Genomic DNA, 26,532 nt, shown 5'->3' with positions numbered 1-26,532 from the left:
TGATGGTCAAAGATCAAGCTCACTGTAAACAGCACAACAAGTTGGCCATAACTCAAGAATGCAAAGGCATAATATAGAAATGTCTAAAAGGATGAAATGATAAAGTAGCGACATTTTATATCCAATAGGTTAACCTCACTGTGACGTTATAATATTTAGCAAAAACACTTTTCTAGCCAAGAAGGAGAGATTGACACCATTTCTCACAACTGGATGGAAACTGAATTTGTGTCAATCTTGGGTGATGGGAGTGTGTGGAGAAACCATCTTTAGACATTCATATTTTGAAGCATTGTTAACCGTCATGCTTTGGTCACAGGATAGTGACTCATCCTTTCTTTAAAGGACATATTAAATAGTTTAAAAACAAACATTGGCAGGTTGACCAAATGTAGTTGTTGGTTTAGAAGTCGGGGTGGAGTGATAAAGTAAACACCTGTTTCAGTTCCACAGGTCCTCTAACCACGGATATGTTTCTGACTAGCTGGAGTGTAGTACATTCAGTTCAGATGACGCATTCTGCAGGTCTGGCTAAACCACTTCTAACACAAATGATCCCAGCAGTGGTTTAATTAACATAGTTACATTGAGCATACTTTTTGTACATACATAAGATAAAATAAAGATGATACATAGCAAAACAAAGGAGGGATCATTACAGATAAATAGTGAAACTAAAACAATGTATGACAAGACATATAAACAATTACAATAACTTTACTTTACAAGAACAGATGGAGACAACAATTGCAATGGCCATATGTTAGATAAATAGAGGTCATATGATATTTTACTAGCCCTTAAAAACAAGACTTCTGTATGTACATTTTTGAGGAAATAATAATATATTGTTCTGCTACCCAGAAATATGAATTCACAGGACACAAAAACGTTATTGCTCTCTTGAATGTTTTGCTACTTCAACCTCACATTGTCTTATATGACCACTACCTTACGGTGGGCTAATGGCAGAAGTTAGCCATCAGTGCATTCTGACAGAAAGGGTCTAATTTAACCCAAGCCATGATATTTAATGGTGTTGATTATTTATATTCGACCAAATCGTTTAGTTGCCTAAACCCTTTTGACAAAAAGGCTAACTTCTGTGCATACTTTGGCTAATGTAGCTAATGTTAGCAAGCTTTGGCTAAACTTAAAAAAAGACGTAATGTGAATGGTAATGCTTTACATTCTCTAGTTAAAATCAATTATTTGTATATAATAAAGAATATTATATTTCTTATGTGAAATGAATGTTCAAACAATAATTATGTATTTTTGGTCAGTCTGTTATGTTGATGGACCCCAGGACTTTCACAGTGTTTAAGATCATTAAATATAACCCCAGAACATGGATGCCTGCAGACAATAAATACAGCGTAATACAGTGTCACCTCTGTATGACTGACAGCTGAACTTCAGTGAATCTTTAAAGTAACTTGGGGTTTGCTTACAGTGTTGTGTTTCTTCTCGTCCCTCCTATCAGGCCTGAGTACACCACCCCTCCACCACCTGCGTATAAAGGATACTGGCCCTTGTAGAAGCTTTCTGGGACATAGTACTTAGACTTGTTGACTCGGTTGGGTAAAGCTCTAATTATGACATTGCCAACCATAAAGCCTTTCATTGACTTGTGTGCTTGTGGCTTCTTTAGCTCACCTTTTAGGTAGCTCAACATATTTGGGGTGTTGACAAAGACATCGTCGTCCCCTTTAAACACAAAGCTAGTCTGGCCGCACGAGCTTGAGAACCAGCTCCAGAACAGCACATCTTTCAAGGTGAGGTTGACAAATGTGTCACTAAAGTCCCACTGCAGAATGTCTCCATGAAGTTTACTCTCCATCTGCAGTATCTCAGATAGATCCACACCCAACTCCTCAGTATTTTCCTTGCCCAGCAAAAAGACCCTGCGGACGTACCCTCCACCATTGTTGTTTCTCTTCCGTCCAGCTACCCATCCTCCCTGGCCCCATGTCTGTCGAATGACATCAGTTCTTAAAATTCAGTTCTGTTGACTTAATGGCCAGAAGAAGAAGAGGGGGCTCCTTCTCATCCTGCGCCCCGCCTCCACATACTCCATCTGGCTGGAGGAGCAAAGGGTAGTCTCTCCTTTGCATATGGCTCACAACATCTTGTATCTGCTGTGGTAGCTTGTTTGTGTTTGAGTCAGTAACTTCAGAGTAAACATTCTTCAGTATGGCCTTATTAAAGTTACCATTTTCAAATCGCCTCGTGAGTTTTTTGGGGTGGAGGATAGGGTTGAATCGACGATCGTTGGTCAGCTGGAGGCGGTTCCATATGGCTTGACCATGCAGGCTGGTAACCAGGGACGTGCACAGGTACGGGCTAATGTTGCCCGGGCAACGGCCCTTTTGAACTTTTTGGCTGGCCTGCCCCTCTGGAGAGAGCGATTGTCTTTTTTTTCTGTTGTGGCCGAAGAAACATGATAAGCCCACAATTAGTATTGTAGAGTCATCTGCCCCCAGTCACGTGACTTTGTTTACAATCTGACAGCTGAAAAGCAAAGGAAAGTCCTCAGAGTCCGGTCCAGCCTCATATGGCTATGGTGATCATACCAAATGCCTGCCTGGCTTTGGTGGCAAATCCCCGGGTCAATCTGTCCCCGGAAATGTCCCCGTTTTTAAATATGCTTAAATTGATTTTGAGTTCTCTCATAGCAGTTAGAGTATAGGGGACAAACCAGGGGACTTTACTTCCTCTTGACACCGTCGGTTATTTACAAAAAAAACACCTAAATATACTTGTTATGGTGCTTCTGTCTTTCTGTGTCTTCTCATCTGCTCCACAAACTCCCTCACCCTCTCTCTCTTTTCTTGATCGCCCTCTCTCACATAGGCCTACGGGAGAACACTTAACTGCCCCGCTTCATTGTAGGATTTCTGCCATGTCTCTACTTTAGTTTGACCATCTCTGTTATTAAGTTATGGAATACTAAATAAATAAGTAATTTGATACCTTACCGTTACTGCGCTCATAAAGAATGATAATAATAAGAATAATGCGTATTAAACTGGTTTAATCAATTAGTGAGTTTATTTAAGGCACAGCAGTTACAACGGTCAAACTACATTAAAACAGAATTGTCCGCATTTTGTCTTTAATAGTTACTAACATTAGATATGTTAATGAGGTATGGACTGCAAAACAAAAAATGTCCCTGGTTTTCATTTTTTATAAAAAGTTCTTACGATTTCGGCGGGGTGGGGGGAGGCCCTTTTTCTAGTTTAGAGCAATAGCCCCTCCAAATGTCTGTGCACGTCCCTGCTGGTAACCCAGAACGTTTTGGGCAGTGGGGCGAGGTCTTCATTCTTAAGATTTCCCAGGGAAACAAAGTGAGGATTTGGGATACCTGACTCCATGGCCTTGCACAACATGACCATGATGAGGAATAACAGCAGTGCCAGGGAGATGAATGGTGTGCACACACAGATCAGCACTCTGTGCCAGCGACAGAAGCACCTTGCCATTTAACTGCAAAGATATAAAAAGAATGTTCGAGTGGATAAATAATACATTTGTGTAAAAAATACATGTTTTTGAGTATCAAAATACATTGAAAGGACTTGTGGGCTTGTGCACAAACATTTGGGTATCTGGAGACAGACTGTGAGTTAAGACAACTAAGTTCGTTTTTTGTTGTCATGTCTGTTGTGATAAAACATGGCGTTTAATAAGACATTAAGATATGGCTCCCCTTCCCATGTCACTAAAATATTTGCCTCCTATCTGAGAATTTCCACACACTGATGAATTTATTTTTGCTTTTGACTTTGCTTTAGGATACAAGTTGCCAAAATCAATCCTTTTAGGTCAGAGGGTGAATACAGGTATACTTGGTCATAGTATATCTAATAAACAATTCGGGTTTTTTCAACATTAAAACATGTAAACATGTTCAAGCAGAAACCCTAAGTACAAGTATGGACCTTATAAAAAGAACACTAAGTCCTAAGTTAATGAAACATTGAAGCCCAGAGTTGTACATGGACAGAAAAAAACCCATGAGGGAGATAAAGGCTATTGAAAGTTGAAAAAAAACTATCTCCAAAATGACATACGAAATGTCTAAAGTCAAAGATGAATCTTGATTGGGCCAAATTTGACCCGAGTCTCCCAAAACAATTCTGCTGAACACCAAATTATACACTTTTTTTTTTAGAGACCTTCAGACTTGGCTAAAATTGTCAAAATCTGTTTTGTAGTGTTTATATAGTTGTTGCGTTGGATATCATGAAGCCTTGTTTGCGATAAAAAAAACTAGAGCGTTTATTATATCATTTTAACTTGAAACGGGTCATGGGAGACCCGAACACAACATAAGGGTTAATATAAATGAGTCAGCTGTTTTATTTGCTTGCCTGCCTTAGGTGAAGACTCCAACATTCACTGAATACTTGTCTTTTTTAGAAAATCAAAGCAGGTAGTCCATGTTAGAAATCCGATATGCCCTTTATTTTTAAGAAATAAAATCAAGATTGACTTCTTCTCTCACAAGATGGAAGTTTCTCTAATGTTGAGTCAACATTATTTCTCTTTTCTGATTTCTGTCATCAGTAAGGTCATCTGTCCAGCCCATACATTAGACTGCTGTACCTCACAAAAGGAACGTAATTCTGCAAATGCCTACTACCAAGAAGACACCAACAGGTAAGGTGTGCGCCTGAGGCAGGGATACACCCATTGACAAAGTGAGCAAACAGGAATGATGCACAGGTGATGAGTGGAAATGGCAAATCAATACGTAGAAGTAAATTGTAAAACAAATACACTTTTGTTTTTTGCTGCTGTCGCCCCGATTTCAATAAATGTACTAAAAATTGCTTAGTTTAATTTCATCTTGGTCAGAAATGTATTTTGGACCTAAACCATTCAGTGCTTTATAAACCAGCAGCAGTATTTTGAAATCTATTCTTTGACACACAGGAAGCCAGTGTAAAGACTTCAGAACAGGAGTGATGTGATCCACTTTCTTAGTGTTAGTGAGGACTCGAGCAGCGGCGTTCTGAATCAGCTGCAGCTTTCTAATAGATTTTTTAGTGAGACCTGTGAAGACACCATTGCAGTAGTCGAGTCTACTGAAGATAAAAGCATGGACTAGTTTTCCAAATCCTGCTGTGACATTAGTCTTTTAATCCTAGATATATTCTTTAGGTGATAGTAGGCTGATTTAGTAACTGTTTTAATGTGACTGTTGAAACTCAGGTCAGAGTCCATGACTACACCTAGATTTCTGGCTTTATCTGTTGTTTTGAACATTGCAGACTGAAGCTCAGCGTTAACTTTTATACGTTCTGCCTTGGCTCCAAAAACCATTAACTCAGTTTTATCTTTGTTTAATTGGAGAAAGTTCTGACACATCCAGTCATTGATTTGTTCAATGCACTTACTCAGTGTTTAAATTGGAGCATAGTCTCCTGGTGAAATTGTTACGTAAATGTGTGTGTCATCTGCATAGCTATGGTAACTTATTTTGTTGTTTTTCATTATCTGAGCCAGTGGTAGCATGTAGACGTTAAAGAGAAGAGGCCCCAAGATGGAGCCTTGAGGTACCCCACATGTCATATTTGTCAACTCAGATGTGTATTTACCTATAGAAACAAAGTTGTTTCTGTCCTTTAAGAAGGATTCAAACCAATTTAGAACTGTTTCCGAAAGTCCCACCCAGTTTTCCAGTCGGTCTAGTAATATGCTGTGGTCAACAGTGTCAAACGCAGCACTGAGATCAAATAATACTAACACTGAAGTTCTGCCACTGTCTGCGTTTAAGTGGATGTCATTAAATACCTTTACAAGAGCAGTCTCAGTGCTGTGGTTTGGACGAAAGCCTGACTGGAACACATCAAAACAGTTATTTAAATGCAAGAAATTACTCAACTGTTAAAAAACAACTTTTTCAACGATTTTACCTAGAAATGGGAGGTTTGATATGGGCCTGTAATTGTTCATTACTGAAGCATCTAGATTATTCTTTTTTAAGAGCGGTTTAATGACTGCAGTTTTGAGGGCCTGTGGACAAACACCTGAGTGAAGAGATTTGTTTACTATATGAAGTAGATCTGAGGCCATGCAAGGCAAAACATCTTTGAAAAATCCTGTTGGAATAATATCAAGGCAGCAAGTGGAGGACTTCATAAGTTGTATAATGTCCTCTAGGTTTTTATCATTAATCTGATGGAATTGTGTCATGGTGTTTGAATTGATGTTAAGTGGACACAGAGACAACACATTTGCTGTACCTGATGCAGAGGCACTGACTGCTTGTCTGATTTTCTGAATTTTGTCAGTGAAGAAGGAGGCAAAATCATTGCACGCCCTGGTGGATAGAAATTCAGAGGCTACTGACACTGGGGGGTTAGTTAGTCTGTCGACGGTAGCAAACAAGGCACGTGCGTTGTTTTTCGTTTTTGGTAATGATGTCAGAGAAGAACGATTGTCGTGCGTTTTTCAATTCCAAATTATAAAGGCCAAATCTCTCTTTATAGATTTCAAAGTGAACCTGGAGATTTGTTTTTCGCCACCTGCGTTCAGCTTTTCGACATTCTCTTTTTTCTGTTTTCACGGTCATGGCCTTTCTCCATGGAGATATTTTCTTGCCAGACACTTCCTTTACCTTAGTTGGAGCAATGGCATCTATAACATTTGTAATTTTTGAATTAAAATGATCTACTAGCTCATTTACTGAGATGTTAGCAGGGGCAAGTGTGGAAGAAAAATTCTGAGTAAACATTTCCCTAGTATTTTCAGTTAAATATCGCTTTGTGGTTATCTCTTTTTGAACATTTTTGGGAACAGAAATAGAGCTCTCAAAGAAAACACAGGAATGGTCAGACAGTGCAACATCAGTCACCACAACCATAGAGATATTCAGACCCTTTGAGATAATTAAGTCCAGAGTGTGCCCCTTATTGTGCGTGGGCTCCGTCACATGCTGAGTCAGTCCAGCTATCAAGAACACAAAACAGTTATGTTGCCCCTCTGTCCTGGGGGTTGTCAACATGGATGTTAAAATCACTAACAATGACTAGACAGTCAAAGTCAATACACACTATAGACAGCAGTTCGGTAAAATCATCAAAAAAGCTTGCACAGTATTTGGGTGGTCTATAGATATTTAGGAACAGAGCTCGAGAGGAGCATTTCAGCTGAAGGGCCACATATTCAAAAGAAGCAAAGTTCCCATAAGATGTCTTCCTGCATTGAAGGGAATCATTGAACAGAATAGCAACTCCACCCCCTTTCTTATGCATTCTTTCCTGACTCATAAAACTAAAGTTGGGAGGGGTTGATTCGATAAGAACAGCTGCACTGTTATTTTGTTCAATCCAAGTTTCTGTTAAAAACATAAAATCAAGATTGTGCTCAGTGATAAAATCATTGATTAAAAATGTTTTTCCTGCCAAAGACCTGACATTTAATAAAGCTAGTTTAAGTTCGTTAAACACACTATCAGTCAGGATTTTTGTAACAAGCTGTGGCTGACATGGAATCCCTGCTAAATTAGATAAACTCACACAAACGCTTGAGCACTTCCTGTATCTAAGATGATTCACCACTCTTAATCTATTACCTATCAACACAGATATCGGCAAAGCTACTGGCAGGCAGGGCCCCCGGCATGTCCTGGAAAGAGTTGAGAGTGCCATACACCCTTGAGCCCGGACCCAGCAGATATCAGTTTGCAGCGTTTTGTACACACACATCCCTATCAGGCTTTGAAGGGGAGGGAGGACCCACCACCCTGCCCCTCTCATCATAGGAGGGCAGGGTGAGGGCTACACTGTAGAAAGGGGGGTTTGGAAATCGGCTTCCATCTTCCTCAACTACTGCATTCAAGTGCCTTAAATGCCTGCATGTCTGGTATTCTGAAACTTATGTGTCATCACTTCTAGGGAAGCAATGAATCCCTCAGTGAGCTTAAAAAGCACAGAAAACCTGCTGTGAGTATTTGTATACAGTAAATAGCTTGTGGCAGACAGGTCAGAAAAGGCAGAATAACAATAGAGGGATTAGCAGGGCAAGATTCATCAAGTGTCTTTGTTGCTGAGTAATATCAAAATCTTTACTTTAAACTGGTTTACTTAGTGTATCGACTGTCAATTATCGGTGTGTGTGTGTGTGTGTGTGTGTGTGTGTGTGTGTGTGTGTGTGTGTGTGTGTGTGTGTGTGTGTGTGTGTGTGTGTGTTTACACAAGTTGAGTTTGGGTTGATGACGTTAGTTCAGGTGTTGAGTGAAGTAATTTGGCAAGCAACCAAATATGTGTTCAAATATGTGTTCCTCTGTTTTTTACACCAGTGCTCTTATTGGTACCAAACGTGTGAGCGATGCAGTACTACACTGTGCACCATTGTTTTTAATACGATATACAGTACATCCCTGGTTCATCTGGGCGGGGTCATTCATCTTTTCACGATCTCCAGTCAACATGTAGGTTGAAAATGCCCTAGAATACATTTAAAATGTTACATAATGTGACTGGAGTACGATATGGCGCACGCTGTTATGGTTGCAGACGAGATTTAGAGATACAGAAGAAGAACACGGCTGAGTCTCACTGTGCTCATCAGATCTGTCAATAGCTAGTGTGAGAGTAGCTTTAATAATCTAATATGTCACATACATTTGCATGTCATTTAAGAAAAATAAACAATTGTATTCATTGGTCTAAAATGGTGGCTCTGAAAGGAGTACTTCACCCTAGAAATTAACTTTTTTTATTCAATACATCATCATGTGTTACCTTGAATTCTAGAAGAGAACTTTCTAAACTGTGGATTTAAAAAAGAAAAGAAAAGTCTTGATGAAATTGTAAATCGTAATGGACTGTCCTTATACAGCGCTTCATCCAGTCTTTACGACCCTTCAAAGCACTTTACATTTACAAGTCATCATTCACAGTCTTTTCATACAGAGCAAGGTGCGAGTTGCTCAAGGAAGCTAACACTCACACACATTCAGATATTGTTGACCATGCCACCAGGAGCCACTCAGTTAAGTATCTTGCCAAAGGATACATCCACATGTGACTGAAGGGGCTGGGATCGAACCCGACCTTCTGGTTGAAAGATGACCATCAGATTGTGTGTGAGAAGCTATACAAATGTTACCACTGTTATCACGTCTGTTAATACCTTTGCACGTCTTTTTGCAAAAACACATTATCCATTTGTTCTTAGTTCCTCACCCTAGAAATTACCTTTTTTTTCAATAACTGATCATGTCTTACCTTGAATTCTATATGAACTTTATGAAATGAGAATTAGGTAAAGCAAAGAAAAGTCTTGATGAACTGTGATCAAATTTGGGCCATGTGTAAACATACTAAAACAATAAAATACAAATCTCACTTCCTAATCACATGCATTTTCACTAAAACCTGACTATTTATAATCTCATTTTTGGACAATTTAACACATTTTAATAGGAAAGGCATGGGTGATGCTAAAATGCTGATAAACAAGTAAGACTGGACAGTCTGATAGTATTCACAAAAGTAAAACAATCGATTGGATTTCATCTACATTTCGTTTTTTTGTTTCTATCTTACAGAAGGTTCCAGTTGATGGCACGTTAAATGAAAGAGGAGGTGATCGCTGCCATCTGTTGGTCATATCATTGCAACCCCACACTTGGTGCACTGGCTTCTTGCCTTTATTCCTTCTTTATAAAACAGAGCAGATTCTAAACCACTGTAAATTAAAAACAACACATTTCAGTTGTTTTTAGTTACAAAGATGACAGGACTGTTCCAAAATGGTAGGAATAAAGTTTTATTTTTCATATGAAGGGGTGGTTTTGGATTTTTCTTCTTTTACAAGTAGTATGTTTTTGATAAAACTTGCAAAAAATCTTCTAGCATATTCCAAGAAATGATGGACATGAAGAGAAAGGGGATTTATTGCTGAATGTTAAAATGGAGACACATTTTTATTTTTTTCACCGAGTGGAAAAACGATTTGCTTGCTGCTTTTTCCATGCACCCAACTACCAGTACCACTAGGACATGCAGAGGGGTCGGGGTGATAGGAGAGGGGTTTGGGGGGGGGGGGGGGGGGAGAGAGGAGGGAGGAGAGAGGGAGTCGGGAGGTAAAAAAGACAAAGGCAAACTTCTTGACAAACACAAACATGGTAAAGGCTTTGTGTGTGTGTGTGTGTGTGCGTGCGTGTGTGTGTGTGCATGTCTCAGTGTGTGCTTCATAATGTGTGAGCCGTGTCTGGTGTGTGGTATGTATGTGTGCATGTAAAGGGGGCAAAGGGGGGAGTACAGGGGGAGGAGAAAGAGGGTGGGGGGGGTGTTAACAATTCAACTAGCTCTAGAAGCACACTACCCTCACTTGCACTATTTCCACATTGCAAATCCCAGATTGATTACAGTGATAGTAAGACAAAACTAGCCAGAACTTTGGGTCGTGAACCCAAATAATGTTATTTTTTAAATGTCTAGCATGATTTCCCCTGAGGGGTTGGTCGCCATTTTTAAGATAATTTCATTATCTGTGATCCATGCATCTCCTGTGTGAAGAAAGAAAACAACAAAATAAATTGGAAATGAACTCTAATAGGGACACGTATTGTATCTGACACAGTTTCACTATCCTTAGTGAGCTTGAAAGGATGTCTAAACCCGGAGGTGGAGATTCTGATGTCATCAGCCTACTGTTACTGTGCTGTTCAGCATGGGGCCTAAACTCATCTGCTAGTTGCTTCTGAAGGTCTGTAAGGCGGGTGAGAAAGACGTGGAGAGGCGACTGGCGATGCGAGGTGGAGGGGGGACAGACAGAGAGAGACAAATAACAGATCATTCAGTCAATATGACCAAGCAAAAGAAGTTCAATCAATAAAAGATATAGGAATGCAAAATGCAGAAATCAGTATTATCATATACCACCGTTTGGCTGTGAGCTAAACAAAAAGTAAAATCGGTCTCAGAAAAAAACTCGCTCTCTACCCACTTTTTCCCGTCGGAGCAGTGCCGTCGCTATAGGGGGTGAAAGGTGGAGGCGATTCCATGGCGCCCACAGCTAGAGAGAGCTCGAAAAGTAGTAGCTTTGTATCAGTAAAACAAAAAAAGGGGACCCAGAGCAATATCCTCCTCTCAAGGGGCCCATAATTCCTAGCTATGCCCCAACATAGTGAACAGATGAGTTCTCTGCATCTTTTTTCATCATCAGCAACACACATGCCCACTTACACACACACACACACACAAAGTAAAAAACTGAATCTCCCTTCTGATTCCAAGAGTTATTATTTTTTTAATCCTACGCTCCTTTAATCGTGGCCACGAGTGAACGCAACAAACCTGACGGACGGACGGACAGGAAGTAGAGTGAGGGGATGTGGATCTGGCCTGCGGACTGAACTGTGACTGGGATGGACGTGCGCTCTCTGCTTTGAGTCTCTTGGCGGTGATGTGATGGGGAAGTCCTGAGACACAGTGCGGCTCTAAGCTGCTGGCATAGGAAACGGGCGGGCTGGGCAGTCCATGGGAGGCCAGAGTCAGGCTGGATTACAACTGGATTGGTTAGGTTTGGATCGGCAGCTCCCTGGCCAATGGCTGCTCACGGAGGGAGGGTCTTACAGTGCAATGGAGCTTCTGGCAGCGTGAGGATTGGTGACAGGAGCAAACACTTTCCAAGGTGAGGCGTCAACCAAATGAGGCTTCATGTACATACAGGCACACAAACACACACGCACATCATCCACCACCAATGTCATGGCAGCACCCTGAACACCTACACAGGAATCTGAAATTACTTCCCCTCAACAACTCCCTAACACTCTTGTTTTCACAGAAATAACAACAAATGACTGACAGGCAGCGAACAAGAACATGAATGGCTGATGGGATTCATCCGAGAAAAAACTACCCTTCACTTCCGGTTGCGTCAGTGACTAATGTCCCTGTGGAACGAGCGCATCGCGTGGATCATACTCATGTAAACAGACACCTTTAACACAGGAGGAATCAATATTGCATGATGACATAATCAGATCACAGTTCAAAAAAGAGGAAGATCCCAAATCAGAGAAAAAACCAAAGCAAAAGGAAGAGGAAGAGGGTTGGTCTCTATAAAAAACGAGGAGTCTTTATAAGAAAGGCTACAAAAACTCAATGGGACCTCCGACTTCAGCATACAGCAAAAGGCACCACAATATTATTCTATTTATCTAACTTGTGAAAAAATTGGCACGTAATTCTCTTATTTTTTCATCTCTCATAATGCTGTAAATCAAAAAACTTTACATATAAATATTTCCCCCCCGTTATAAAAAAAGTCTTTGCTGTTAGCTAGTAGACAATTTTTGCTGAAATGAAAATAAATATTTCATTTGTTTAGAATATCTGTCTGTTATACAAAATAAAAATATTTCTCCTAGGTGCAGGTCTCTAGTCCACTGGTTGTGTGTAGGAGGAGGGGGAGTGTGTGAGGTGGAGGGGTGGGTGGTGGCAGGGGGGGGGTTGAGTCTTAAAGGGGCATGTTGTCAGCCTTGGAGCGGTGCGACTGGGCGCCGCGGCTCTGCCCGTTGCTGCGCGTCCCCGGCCGACTCAGCCCGCGGTGAGTCCGTGTGTCCGCACCAGAGGACGAGCGGTAACCCGGCACGGTTAAGGGTGGGTCCATGTTCATGTTCTGCATACTAAGGAAAGGTGTGCTCTCCCCGTGAGTGTCCTCCTCCTCCTCTTCTTCCTCCTCCTCCTCTGACTGGCTGAAGCTCTGCGAGCTATAGTCCCGTAGGCCTGTGGAACGCTGCGAGATGTGTCCGTTGAGGCGGTTACGTCGCGGGCGGCGCCGGCTGCGGATGGGTTCTCGCGAAGAGGCGTACTCCTGCGTGGTCTCGTAGGCCTCCTCGTCAGGGAGTCGATAGGGGCTCGACGGTAGACTTCCTGTGCTCTCCGTCAGGTAAGGTCGCCTCGGACGCCGGGGCTGCCTGTATAAACTTCCATCCTGAAACAGAAAACAGATCAATTATAGAAACTGCTTAAGTTAAATATCTTCCTATCATCCTACTAACAAGGGGGTGGTGGAAGATAGTGTATAAATACTCTTAAACGTCCTGCATTCCACTACCTTACCTAAGAAGTATTATTAAATATTTTGAAGTAGAAGAATAAAGTTCCTTAAAATTGTACAGTACTAAAGTAAATGTACTTAATTTACATCAATACTAGCAAGTATCTAAAGCCTGACTGGTTTACTCCTCTGTGCCTATACGTACATCTGGGCATCGTAGCAGCGGCTGGTCGTCCTCTCTGTGGTAGGCTGCAGCGGCGGGGGGGAGCGAGAGGGCGTGGCCTGTGTTGGGCGAGGTGATCTGGAAGGTGGGCACCTGGGGCGGCAACGGGGGATAGTGGAACTCCACCGGAGACAGACGTGCTGGCGTGGTCAGCGCCGACACATACCTGGACAGGAAAGATAAGAGAACATTATTGCTGTGTCTAAGTCACATCTTGTTTTGCTACTGCTGTGACAAGGTCTACTCAAACTAGCAATTAGCCGAGAGATAGACAAATAGATTAAAGTGTGTTTTTTCTTACCTAATATTTTGGGTGTTTTAATAATTAAGTCTCTTCTTTTTTCTACTTTGCAATGATAGTAAGATCGACAGCTTTTTGAGGATATTCACAATTATCCCAATAAACGTGAACCCGTGATAATATCCTTAATAGTCGCATTTCTAGGGTACACAATTCGGATATAGGATGCAGACACACTTTGTGGCATGGACTGATAGCAGCGGGCCGTCAGTATCAATCATTCTGTCAGAGAGGTTCATCCATCTGTTTTCTAAACCACTTCTCTTCTTCAGGGCCAGAGGGCAGGAGACTACCCAGCATGCACTGGGCAAGAGGAAGTTGTACACCCTAGACAGGTCACCAGTCATTCACAGTGCTAACACACATACACAGACAAACACCAACATATACATGCTATTAAGTGTTTCCAGTCCATCTGACCTGCAGGACTTTCCCCCCAGAAGAGATCCCAAATAATCCAACTGTAATACACGTTTTTAAACATCCAATCACAGAGCTTGAGGACTATCACGGGAGTTTGTCAAGCGAAGCGGAGAGAATACTTACTTCCGGGTGTAAAATTCTCTAAAGCAACTAATATAAACTGCTCCGACCCTCGGTCCTGACGGACTCCAACTTGTGTTTATTAATCAAACAAATAAATAAACACAAGGATAATTGTGTGTTATTGTTGAGTAAATAACAGTGTGTGGTTTAGAAAAGAATACAAAATTAGAAGGAAAAAACGATGAAACAATACAGATTTCAGTATTCTGAGCCCCTACTCTCCCCATAACTGACGGTAACAAATGTCCTACATTATTCAATTAAAATAAAGAAGTACAAACAATAAGTTTAGCTTGATATTGAGTAAGAAAAAGGTTGATAAACGCTGTGAGAATGGATCTGCGGAGAGCATTTCGCCGCGATCCCAACTCGTCGATTACCAACGTTCAGGGAGCTCTAAGCAAGTCAATGGGACTCCCTGATAGTTGAAACTCGACGCTAAAGGGCCCCCCTTGTGTTGGAAAGTGACGACAGAGACCCTGACATAACGTCAACATAGGCCGAGTTGGGAGTGAGAATGTGTTGTATTAGACATTTCAATGTCAACTTGCTCCAATTATTACTTTTTAACAATAAACACATCGCAAACAAGGTCATATTGCAGTTTTATATTTTTTGCAGTTAGTTGAGATCCTCAATAAAAACTTTTTGTGATGAGTTCAATGTTTAAATGTTTTGCTAGTGGAGCCTCGCAGCGTCAAAATTGTGGCGCGCTTACACAGGTGTTTAAGGGGATGCGGGTGCTAGTGGAGCCTCGCAGATGGGGGTGCTGCAGCCCCCTCAGCATCCCCTCCTTCCCGCGTCCATTCGCGATGTCTCCCTATCTCGCAGACCCCACACAACAAGCAGGAAATTAACCCAGCTCACACTGTCCGCTCCTCGCAGCAGCGAGCCGCGCAACGTCCCACCAACACAGCACCCAGACCCCACGCAGCATTCTCATCTGTTTGTCATTACTGGTGTCATTTTCTGGTTGCTAACGCCATTGTAACACATAATCACTGATGTTACATTACATTGCATTTAGCTGACGCTTTTATCCAAAGCGACTTACAATAAGTACATTCGACCAGGAAGACACAACCTTGAAGAAAACAGAATCATATAAGTACATCAGGTTTCATAGAGCCAAGTATTTCAAGTGCTACTCAACTGGCTTTAGATAAGCCAGTCCTTTATTAGTATATAAGTGCTCTGTTAGCAGTTCTTTGTTAGTAATTCTATCGCTCGAAGTGGAGTCGAAAGAGATGAGTTTTCAGTCTGCGCCGGAAGGTGTGTAAGCTTTCTGCCGTCCTGATGTCAATGGGGAGCTCATTCCACCATTTAGGAGCCAGGATAGCAAACCCACGTGTTTTTGCTGATGGGAACTTGGGTCCCCCTCGCAGCGAGGGTGCAGCGAGTCGTTTGGCTGATGCAGAGCGTAGAGCACGTGCTGGGGTGTACGGTTTAACCATGTCCTGGATGTAGGAAGGGCCAGATCCATTCGCAGCATGGTACGCAAGTACCAGTGTCTTGAAGTGAATTCTAGCAGTTACCGGAAGCCAGTGGAGGGAGCGGAGGAGCGGAGTGGTGTGGGAAAATGTAGGAAGGTTGAAGACCAGACGAGCCGCTGCATTCTGGATGAGCTGCAGAGGTCGGATGGCACATGCAGGTAGACCAGCCAGGAGGGAGTTGCAGTAGTCTAGGCGTGTTCCGCTGTAACGGTGGTGGACTCATCAGAACAGAGTGGGCGAGCTGACCAATCAGAGCACAATGGGCTCACAGGGGGGGGGGGGGGGGGGGGCAGGAGCTCCAACAAGCCGTTTAGGACAGAGAGTGAATACACATACTATACAGAGATGCTGTATGAGAAAACAATGTGAGTTTGGAAAATTGCACAATATAAATCTATTCTAGTAGACCTCAACAATGGAATTATGATCAGTAGAAATGGCCATGACCATGGGATCTTTAACACAGAGTTTATCTATGGTCAAAATATATAGAATATATGTTTTCAATATTAATAAACTGTACTATTGTAAGTAGTGTGTCGCATATAAGCGTAGTTACAATAATCGCATTATTTAAAAAATGAACTATAGATTTCATGTTCGTAATACACACATGATAATATTGTTTAAATAACCGAGCGCCTCTTAATTCATTGTATTTTTCCTTACCTTCACTACCTCAACAACACTCTTTTACGATCACAGTATACAGTTCAGTTTCTGGGCGATGAAGTCCTTGACATTGAAATATTCATGACAACCACTGGGGGGCGCCAAAGAATAACAAGGCTAGTGTGAAAAATTCAATGTCAAGTGTTGAAGTCATGAACATGAAAGACTTAAAGAATTAAACTAGACACTCTCACAGGCACACATACACACATTCACGTTTCCATTCCTTCAGAGGACACCAAACTTTAACTGCTGCTTTTCCTCTTTCTTAGTTTGAACACTCTTTTTAAATGCCTTTTGGTATTTGTAGTCCCCTATCTTAACCTAAACTTAATCTTGCCCTAATCTAAAAGTAAGTTTTCGCCATAAAACGTAATGATGTACACGGGGACTCACATGGTGTCCCCAAAAGAATGGTATGTCCCCACAATGTCAGTAATACAAACATACACTCACACATTAGCACCTTCCCTACCTGTCGCTGTGAGGCGAGTCTCTTAGAGAATCGTAGGAATCCCCGTACTGCATTCCTGGCCCGGACATATCCCCGCAGCCCCAGTGGGTGGCCCTCCTCGCCATGCATGCCGGGCTGCTGCACTTACTGGTTCCCACAGAGCTGGACAGCCCTCCTGACTGGCAGTCTGAGTTCATACTCTCTGTTCGCTCCATGCTCCACGTCTGCTCCTCGTGTCTGCAGGTGTGGGTGTGAGCATAACAAGTTTAAAAGGTTACAACAGCAGTGAGGGAAAGTAGGATAAAGAGAAGGTAAATTATACTATACTGCAAAACTGTTCAAATGCATTTTATATGGAAGAACCAGAAAGTGATGATTTTAATTACAAATATACATTACAGGGCTCTTATTACTGCTGATCCCATTGAGAAACAATAGCCATCAGTTCAACTTAAATGATTGTAGTGGCGTTGCCTGGCCTAGGCATTCAAGGCTGTAGCCATACAAAACAATTTTCTACGAACAGGAAAGTGAAAACACAGAGTTACGTTGGCCTATGCCATTACTGCAATACTAACTGACACAATGAGTTTTTGTTTTATTTTTAATAAATGATAGGAGTTACTCAATGTGTAGCATTTATCAAATTGGGAACAAAAATGAATATGAAGTTTTCCATAACTCAGAAAACTCACATCTGGAGTCTTTCACTTTCTCTTCAGGTGACAAAAAAGTGTTGTTTTGACTGTACTCTAGACCTGTACTCCAGTGGTTCTCAACCGGGGGTACAGGGACCCCTAGGGGTACTTGAGGGGATCGCAGGGGGTACGCAGGTGCCTGGTCGCCCACAGGGTGCGTTCTAAAAATAGCGTGAGTCATCGCCAAATAAGTAAATTACTTTTGTCTTACATGAATACAGAAAATAACAATGTTTGTTTTCAAATATGACGGATAAAAGTGACTGTTCAGAGGGGAGGGGTCTTCTCCTAAAAAAAGACATTATTGGCTTCCTAAATAAGTAGTGTGTCTTAACATAATTTCTTTACCTGACAACAAGTGTAAATGTCAAGTTGAAATGCATTTGTATTAAATTAAATTGAGTTATACAAGTGATTTTCATTTAGGAGCAGTTAAACACGATAAGGGTTTAACAAAGAAATGTAGTCGAAATTATCACAGATGAGTGAGGGGGTACTTTTAGAATGGCTACCAGCTCAAGGGGTACAAGGGACACAAAAGGTTGGGATGCCCTAAACACATTGAATCAACTGCATAATAATGAGTTATTTCAATCAATATATGTGGTCAGATTCAACGCAGCTATTCAACAATGTTGCCAACGTTTTTAGAATCCTTAGCTGCCAGGCAGATGTCCAAAGCATTATTTTAAGATGAAATGTAATGTATGCAAAAGTCATACTATGCAGTACACTAGTGTTCCAGACAGAACAGCAGGAACACCCAATCAATTATTGGCCTTACCCTGACCTCAGCCCCAGACTTTTTAACTCTCAGAAGAATTTCTGGATTGTAAACTATTTGTCCAGCATGAAGTAGAGACAACACAAACTAAACAAGTTGCTGGTGACAACAGTCCGAGCATCTACAAGGCAAAGACAGACCTATGTTTTTTCAGGATTTGGCGGGCCAAAGGTGATAGTGTCAGACAATGTTAGACTCTTGTGTGAGTAAAAGGACATGTTAGCCTGACATATATATATATATATATATATATATAGAGCTCACTGCATTGAGAGGAGATGTTTTGCCCTCTAGTGGTGACTCATTTTGTAATTCAGCTTTTAAAAAATATATATTTCATACAATCTGCCAAGTACAGGTCTGTGATCCACAAAATGTTTCTCCTTTGAGTTCAGTATATATTAGGGAATGTCCAAAGATTTAAAACTTCTTCCTTGCAGAAGTTTTAAATCTTTGGACATTCCCTATTCAACAATGTTGCCATAGTTTTTAGAATCCTTAGCTGCCAGGCAGATGTCCAAAAACATAATTATTGATATTTTGCTCAATATTGTTTTTCCAGAAACAATTGCACTGTTACTCTGGATGATCCACATATCTAGCTTTAAAAGTGCTCAAAAACGGAATCGGGAGAGATAATCTCTATAAAAACGGGAAATAACTAAAACTATAGGAAGAAAAATTGGGAAGAAATGCTTTCCAATCATTGCCTGTGTATATATATCTGGATGTGTGTGTGTGGCAGGTCTACCTGGAAGCGTGTGAGGCAGTGGTTGAGTGGTGGGAGCGGGTTGACATTCTGCTGCCTGCGTAGTTTCCTGCATCCTCAGCTCCGTGGCTGATCACACACTCTGTCGTTGGGACGCTCTTGGAGATGTACTGCAATACGAACACACAAATACTGAATGAACTCATTTAAATTACTTGTTACTTATGTTATCATTTATCTGATTACCAACAAATCCTACATGTATTAATGTATACAATATTATAAAGTGATATATAATGATAAGGGGATTCTCCTGCACAGATCTCATCATCACTTCTCTTTCATTGTTGGTGTTATGCTGACTCATGCACACATAATGTCTTCAGGAGAATGGTAGGTGTTTTTCCACTCTCTTTACCATCCGTCAGCTCCATATTGCCCTTCGTTTACATTGGATCAGTATGTATTTACACAAAGGCTCTTTTGAAGGCAAAACTGCTCTGGAGGCTAAAAGAAAAAGTTCTTGGTGGAGTTCAAATTTAAGCACCAAAGCTAAATAAAGTCTAGCCGTGACTTCATTAACCGACCAAGGCTCTGCATGCTCAGGTGAACCTGACATCCAGTTCTAATGTCTTCTTCTTCTTCTTTTTCCTTCTTAAGCATTAATGAATATCTGAGGAGATTCTGGAAAACTTTGGGGAATTTAATTAAAAACACTGACATAACTGGATTGATTTCAGCAGCACTTTAATAAGAAAGGGAAGTCTGCCTGGAGATTACAAATGTGACTTATATGTGTCCTGAATGGATAATTGTAAATGTATTGCTGGCTACCAGAAGCTAGAACAAAATCATAGGGGCCAAAGTGTCTTAGGTAACTGGATCCATCCAACTTTATCCTAACCAGCCTAAGAAAAAATAATCATACACATACAGTGGGGCAAAAAAGTATTTAGTCAACCACCAATTGTGCAATTTCTCCCACTTAAAAAGACGAGAGAGGCCTGTAATTTTCATCCTAGGTATACCTCAACTATGAGAGACAAAATGAGAAAAAAAAAAAAGAGAAAATCACATTTTTAAAGAATTTATTTGCAAATTATGGTGGAAAATAAGTATTTGGTCAATAACAAAAGTTCATCTCAATACTTTGTTATATACCCTTTGTTGGCAATGACAGAGGTCAAACGTTTTCTGTAAGTCTTCACAAGATTTTCACACACTGTTGCTGGTATTTTAGCCCATTCCTCCATGCAGATCTCCTCTAGAGCAGTGATGTTTTGGGGCTGTCGCTGGGCAACACGGACTTTCAACTCCCTCCAAAGATTTTCTATGGGGTTGAGATCTGGAGACTGGCTAGGCCACTCCAGGACCTTGAAATGCTTCTTACGAAGCCACTCCTTTATTTCCCGGGCGGTGTGTTTGGAATCATTGTCATGCTGAAGACCCAGCCACATTTCATCTTCAATGCCCTTGCTGATGGAAGGAGGTTGTCACTCAAAATCTCACGATACATGGCCCCATTCATTCTTTCCTTTACACCAGGGGTGCCCAACCAGTCGATCGCGGGGAGATTCCCAGTCGATCGGGAGATGTGTCTAAGAATAGAACAACAATATTCTGTTTTATCGTTAATGTCCTATAACATAATCTTCCTGTGCTAGAATAATGCACTTGAACGCATCAAAGCTTTGTGATTGGCCGGCGTGACCCCATGTGTCGGGGCGTGGCTGGTGGGCAGTGGGCACTATTTCGCTGAGGTTGTCCATGTCAACCGTGTCAACCGTGTCAACCGTCAACAGGAGTGACAGTCCGCACACACACAAGACCGCAATTATGGCAGAAGCAAAAAAGCCCAAAATATATAATTTCACTCCGAGTGGGAGGATGATTATTTTTGTAACTATTCCAATTCAAAGTCCATCTGTCTCATCTGCAATGCGAGCGTGGCTTTATCGAAGAAGGGTAATTTAGGAGCGGCATTTCAAAACAGTGCACAAACGCTACGAGACAGAATTCCCTCCTAATTCTGCCCTACGCTCCCAAAAGGGGAGGGGCCTGAGAGGACAGCTAAATGCACAGCAGTCCATTTTCACCAGGCCAACAACAAGAGCAAGGCTGCTACCAGAGCATCTTATCTTGTCAGTCACGTTCTTGCGATACACATGAAGTCTTTCAAAGACGGCGAAGTTGTGAAAGAAGCTTTCCTGGAGGCTGCCGACGCGCTTTTGGGGGACAGTAAAAATAACAGTAGCATTTCAACAGGTTTTTGATATAATAAAAACTCAAGTTAGATACCGTTATTAATCAGCTGTAAGTTTTAGTTTGTTTGAACTTATTCATTATAATTATTGTACAAAATGGTATAAGAATGCAAACTTAAATTGATTATAGTCTATTATCAATTCAGGTTAAGAAACTAGTGTTGCTTGCATCCTATTTTAAAGGCATTTCTTTTTATAATCAACTAAAATGCTACAAAAAAGGGTTTGATTCTATTAATTTTGTCTCTTTTATTGCACTTTGTCAGCAGATTCCTGTGTAGCTTCAGATCTGAGTTGTCTTTGTAAGCCTCATTTATACTTTTGTAGCAAAACACTATTTTTATATAATGGCAAAGAAAGGGTTCAGTGTCTTTTCTCTTTTTCCTGTGTCATATGTGGCAGCACTGTTCAATGTTTCTTGAAAACATTACCCACTGTAGTGACGTGTGGATAAACTCCATCTCTGTATCAACAACACTGTTGTGTAACTTCAGTTACATACTTGTATGTGTGTAGATTAGAAAGAGGTAAGATAAAGGATCTGCAGTATTTTATGAAGTATTCATCATACAAAGGTCAGTTTTATACAAGTAGAAGTGTGTATTTACCTGGCAGTAGGCTGTCAGTAATGGCTACGCCTCTCTACTTGAACTGGTAGATCTCGGCAGACTGGCAACTTTAAAAGTAGCTCTCGGTTCAAAAAAGGTTGGGCACCCCTGCTTTACACGGATCAGTCGTCCTGGTCCCTTTGCAGAAAAACAGCCCCAAAGCATGATGTTTCCACCGCCATGTTTCACAGTAGGTATGGTGTTCTTTGGACGCATGCTTTCTCCTCCAAACACGTCTAGTTGAGTTTTTACCATGTAACGGAGGTGATCTCTGGGGCCATAGATCTCGGCCTCCGTTACGGATTCTGTAGCTTCATTGGTGGCAAAGTGTATGTAGTTTGTTCATTTGTGTGCACCTGGTGCCCTGTGTTGTCTCCTCCCCCCTCACCTGTGTCCTGTTGGTTTGATTAGTGTGGGTGTGTATTTAGGCTCTGTTGCCCTGTCTGTGGGGGAGCGGGTAGTGTGGTGGCTGGTGACTGTGCGCACAGGAGCAGCAGATTGAGGCTGTGTCATATCATATGTGTATGAGTTAATAAATGCCCACACCGGGTTGTATTTTTGGACGTTCTGCCTCTGCCTCCTTGCTTGGTCGGGCCGCTCAATTGTCAGCTTCACATACCAAAAAGTTCTATTTTGGTTTCATCTGACCATATGACATTCTCCCATTCCTCCTCTGGATCATCTAAATGCTCTCTAGCAAACTTCAGACGGGCCTGGACATGTACTGGCTTAAGCAGGGGGACACGTCTGGCACTGCAGGATTTGAGTCCCTGGCGGCGTAGTGTGTTACTGATGGTAGCCTTTGTTACTTTGGTCCCAGCTCTCTGCAGGTCATTGACTAGGTCCCCCCGTGTGGTTCTGGGATTTTTGCTCACCGTTCTTGTGATCATTTTGACCCCACGGGGTGAGATCTTGCGTGGAGCCCCAGATCGAGGGAGATTATCAGTGGTCTTGTATGTCTTCCATTTTCTAATAATTGCTCCCACAGTTGATTTCTTCACACCAAGCTGCTTACCTAATGCAGATTCAGTCTTCCCAGCCTGGTGTAGGTCGATAATTTTGTTTCTGGTGTCCTTTGACAGCTCGTTGGTCTTGGCCATAGTGGAGTTTGGAGTGTGACTGTTTGAGGTTGTGGACAGGTGTCTTTTATACTGATAACGAGTTCAAACAGGTGCCATTAATACAGTTAACGAGTGGAGGACAGAGGAGGCTCTTAAAGAAGAAGTTACAGGTCTGTGAGAGCCAGAAATCTTGTTTGCTTGTAGGTGACCAAATACTTATTTTACCGAGGAATTTACCAATTCATTCATTAAAAATCCTACAATGTGATTTCCTGGATTATTTCCCCCCATTATGTCTCTCATAGTTGAAGTGTACCTAGGATGAAAATTACAGGCCTCTCTCATCTTTTTAAGTGGGAGAACTTGCACAATTGGTGGCTGACTAAATACTTGTTTGCCCCACTGTATATAAGTACATAATAACAATATATATACACAAACAGTTCCCAAATTGTGATCAATAAGGTACAATCTTATCTTATCGTATCTATATCCCTCTTGCCAATCAGTGCTTATGCCATTCAAGCTTGTGTTGGTAACTTTTGTTTGTGCCTTGAGAGGAGCTCTGCCTCTGAAAACATGTAGACCCTGTGGACTGCTCAGCATGAAGTGCAAGTGGTCAAAAGGTGACTTTACTTCCTGTGATTTAAACCTTAGCATCACTTCTCCTGTACCTGATTCTGGTGTGTATTTCTACAGTTTTGACTCACGTCGACCATGGGGATCTCCTCGGGGCCGGGGCCGGGCCCGGGGTGGTTGGGCCCGTTGGCCAGCATGCGGTTGGGCTGCTCCACACACTGGTTCTGGTTCTGGTGTAGGTGACTGTGCATCTTCTTCCTCTGCTTTCTGGAGGAGTGGTGATGAGGGAACAATAAGTCATCTGGCTAATGTGCTAAACTGATTGATCACTATAATTGCTCTTTAAAAATCACGCTCACGCTCTTTACTTATTAGATAATCGTTTCATAGTTACGGGTTAAGGTTAGGCAGCCCTGTCACAATTGAACAGGATTGGCGGTCCAGAAATACTTGGTATTATTAAGTGTTTCAGATGTCAGTGAATTGTTAACAGTTCAATTAAGGAGTGTTTTCTCATCTTAACATCTCAGGTGCTTTCAGTTAAATAACAACATCCAGAGGAGTCAAATTAGCCAATGTTTCACAAAATAGCAAAGATCAAGGAAAATCCCAAAAATAAATATAAGTGTATTTCATTTAGTGGACGTTTACCCTAGGTTTCATGAAATACCTCCATGTTGCCCTGCTGCAACAGTGAATTAACTATTCCTATTAACCATCTAATAATGCACCCTATTGTAACATTTGAATCACAGGAGACCATTTCTGAACACCAGCTTCTTAAATCCTTCTTAGAAAATTGTAGCCGCTCTGTGTGGTTAAATAGCGAGTCAGTTATGTTCCTTTCAACGATACATACTTGGTTTTGCAGTAGGCCACCACACAAACGATGCCAACCACCAGCAGCGCCACACAGATGCCTGTGATCGTCAGCACCCGCCTCTGGTAGAGCTCCTCCGCCTCTGTGGATTGAAACACACACACACACACACACACACACACACACACACACACACACACACACACACACACACACACACACACACACACACACACACACACACACACACACACACACACACACACACACACACACACACACACACACACACACACACACACACATATTCACACACACATCCATCCATGGCAGACAGACAATCACGAAACAGACAGACACACACACAAACAGCATGAGCGCTACTCCATTGATGGTGACTACAGAAACATTTTTCTAACAATTAGCTGCTGCCACCCTATCCCCTGTGCTGACTGTAAAACTACTCGTGCTCTAATAAGACACATGCCTTTCAATTTAAACTGTACTACAGTCAAACAGTGCTACTACACAGGAGTAATTCTCAAAGCTCATAAATGTTATGATGAAAAGCAGAGCTACATCCTGAAATAGTCCCTGTCCCTGTACACATGTATTTACACGGACATGAGATGTAATGCTACAGATGGCATTGGATGGGATCTGAATGCATGCCTGTATGGATGAAATCCTCAAAAGATAAGTTGTCCAGATGAAAACAAATTAAATAAGCATATTTTGTTCAAAGTGTTGACACCACAATGGGCTGAGAGCATAAAGGTTAAGTATTCAAAACGCTCACCACCACTATAACGGTCACAAAAAGTGACAGAAAAATGGGAAATATGACACTTCTTTAATATTAATTAATTATTTGATCATTTGTATTTTCCTTTGTTTTTGGGTTCGGTTTTTGTTTCAAGTTTGACTATTCACAGAGGCTTTTACATGACACTGTGGTGGTCAGAATGCAGCCTGGTCTTTTAAAACATATATTCCCGAAACAACTAAACTGCATTGTCAAACCGGTTTTGAGGTAAAAGTATTTTTTACCTACGAGGTTAATCTTTTACTTTGTTATCCTTGCTAATTTGACTAGAGAAAGGCATTTATAGCAAATTAAGTGTTGCTTGAAAAACAGCTGGAAAAATTAAACCATGGCATTCATTTCTTTATGATGTGCCAATTTGTCATTAAATGTATTACATGTGATATTTTAGCACAATTTGTCTTTCACCTAAATTAGAAAACACATCCAAGGTACCATAAAAGACAATACATTTTTCCCTTGGTCATCTATTGAATTGACCTAAAACCGTACAAAATAAATAATATGAAGTAGCCCAAATATATATTTTTAAAATTCTACATTCACGATTTGCTCATCAAACACTTTTGAGGATAGAACTGGTTACAACACTTTTATGTGAAGTGAGAACTTTCCTTTGGGAACATCTTAAGACAGATTTGGATCATGTTACACTGAACTACATTAAACTCTATTAACAAGTTTGTGAATACTTCAACATATTGGTTTATCTAGGTTAATTCACATGTTTGGGCCCGCTGTGGTGTAACACTGTGTCTGAAGCGCGACGTCACAATGACAGGGAGCAACAAACAGAACAGAACATGAGGGAATAAAAGGAGAAAAGGCTAAGTGGAGAGGAAGGAGGAGCAGGAGGAAACGAGTAGACAGAGGGAGAGGAGGGGGAGGAGGGGCGTGTCCGGGAGAAAGGCCCGGGGAGAAACTAGTCCCCAGAAACCAGACAATCCTGACTTTGTCCTGTTATCAGCTAAAACTAGATTAAAAAAGGCCCTTGGATTGTTAGTTACGGCTGAATTAAAGTCACAGAAGACCACTGTTTCTCAATGTCATGGACCCACTGTTATGCAAATGTATTAGTTTTAATGTTTCTTATTACTTTGGACTGAAACTGAAGCTGTCTGCTGTGATACCTATACGCTGAAGACTATCTGTTTATTTACCTACCAGTGGTTTATATGATATAAAGTTGATATAAAGTATGGTAAAATTCATCAGAATGTGTTGATTGATTTTATTTACTAAAATGAATTTACTAAGAGGCAGATTAATTAAACTGTTATGACCTAATCACCTAACCTTCATCTGTCTCCCCTACAGACACGCCACTGAGGAGGAAGGAAGGGGGTTAAAGGAGGGGGGGGGGGGTTCTAAGTAAAGGGCCTCTGTAGGGATTGACAAGCCCATGAGAGGCCTGGCATTGTGTGTGTGTCACAGGCTACTGAAAAGCGAAAGGGGAAATGGA

At 41.4% G+C, this 26,532-nt stretch overlaps 1 protein-coding gene and 1 pseudogene across 2 annotated transcripts in view; both read right to left on the bottom strand.

The window, feature by feature from the left end:
* Positions 1-1,450: 1,450 nt before the first annotated feature.
* Positions 1,451-11,029, bottom strand: LOC117453454 (N-acetyllactosaminide beta-1,3-N-acetylglucosaminyltransferase 2-like; annotated as a pseudogene).
* nrg2b (neuregulin 2b) overlaps positions 10,081-26,532 on the bottom strand; it is an 89,335-nt gene continuing 72,883 nt past the window's right edge. The window contains exons 7-12 of one of the 2 annotated variants that reach the window (XM_071204666.1): positions 24,284-24,386; positions 23,520-23,691; positions 18,955-19,082; positions 16,743-16,958; positions 13,238-13,421; positions 10,081-12,966 (exon numbers count right to left, since the gene is read on the bottom strand). In XM_071204666.1, coding sequence (XP_071060767.1) covers positions 12,490-12,966; positions 13,238-13,421; positions 16,743-16,958; positions 18,955-19,082; positions 23,520-23,691; positions 24,284-24,386 — 1,280 coding nt within the window. In that variant the 3' untranslated portion in view covers positions 10,081-12,489. The remainder of the gene's footprint in view (positions 12,967-13,237; positions 13,422-16,742; positions 16,959-18,954; positions 19,083-23,519; positions 23,692-24,283; positions 24,387-26,532) is intronic. The other variant, XM_034093176.2, reaches the window with a different exon arrangement.

Source organism: Pseudochaenichthys georgianus, chromosome 10 (genome assembly GCF_902827115.2).
Source record: "Pseudochaenichthys georgianus chromosome 10, fPseGeo1.2, whole genome shotgun sequence".
In the NCBI taxonomy this organism is placed as follows: domain Eukaryota; kingdom Metazoa; phylum Chordata; class Actinopteri; order Perciformes; family Channichthyidae; genus Pseudochaenichthys; species Pseudochaenichthys georgianus.
This window is presented reverse-complemented; position numbering and strand designations above follow the sequence as displayed.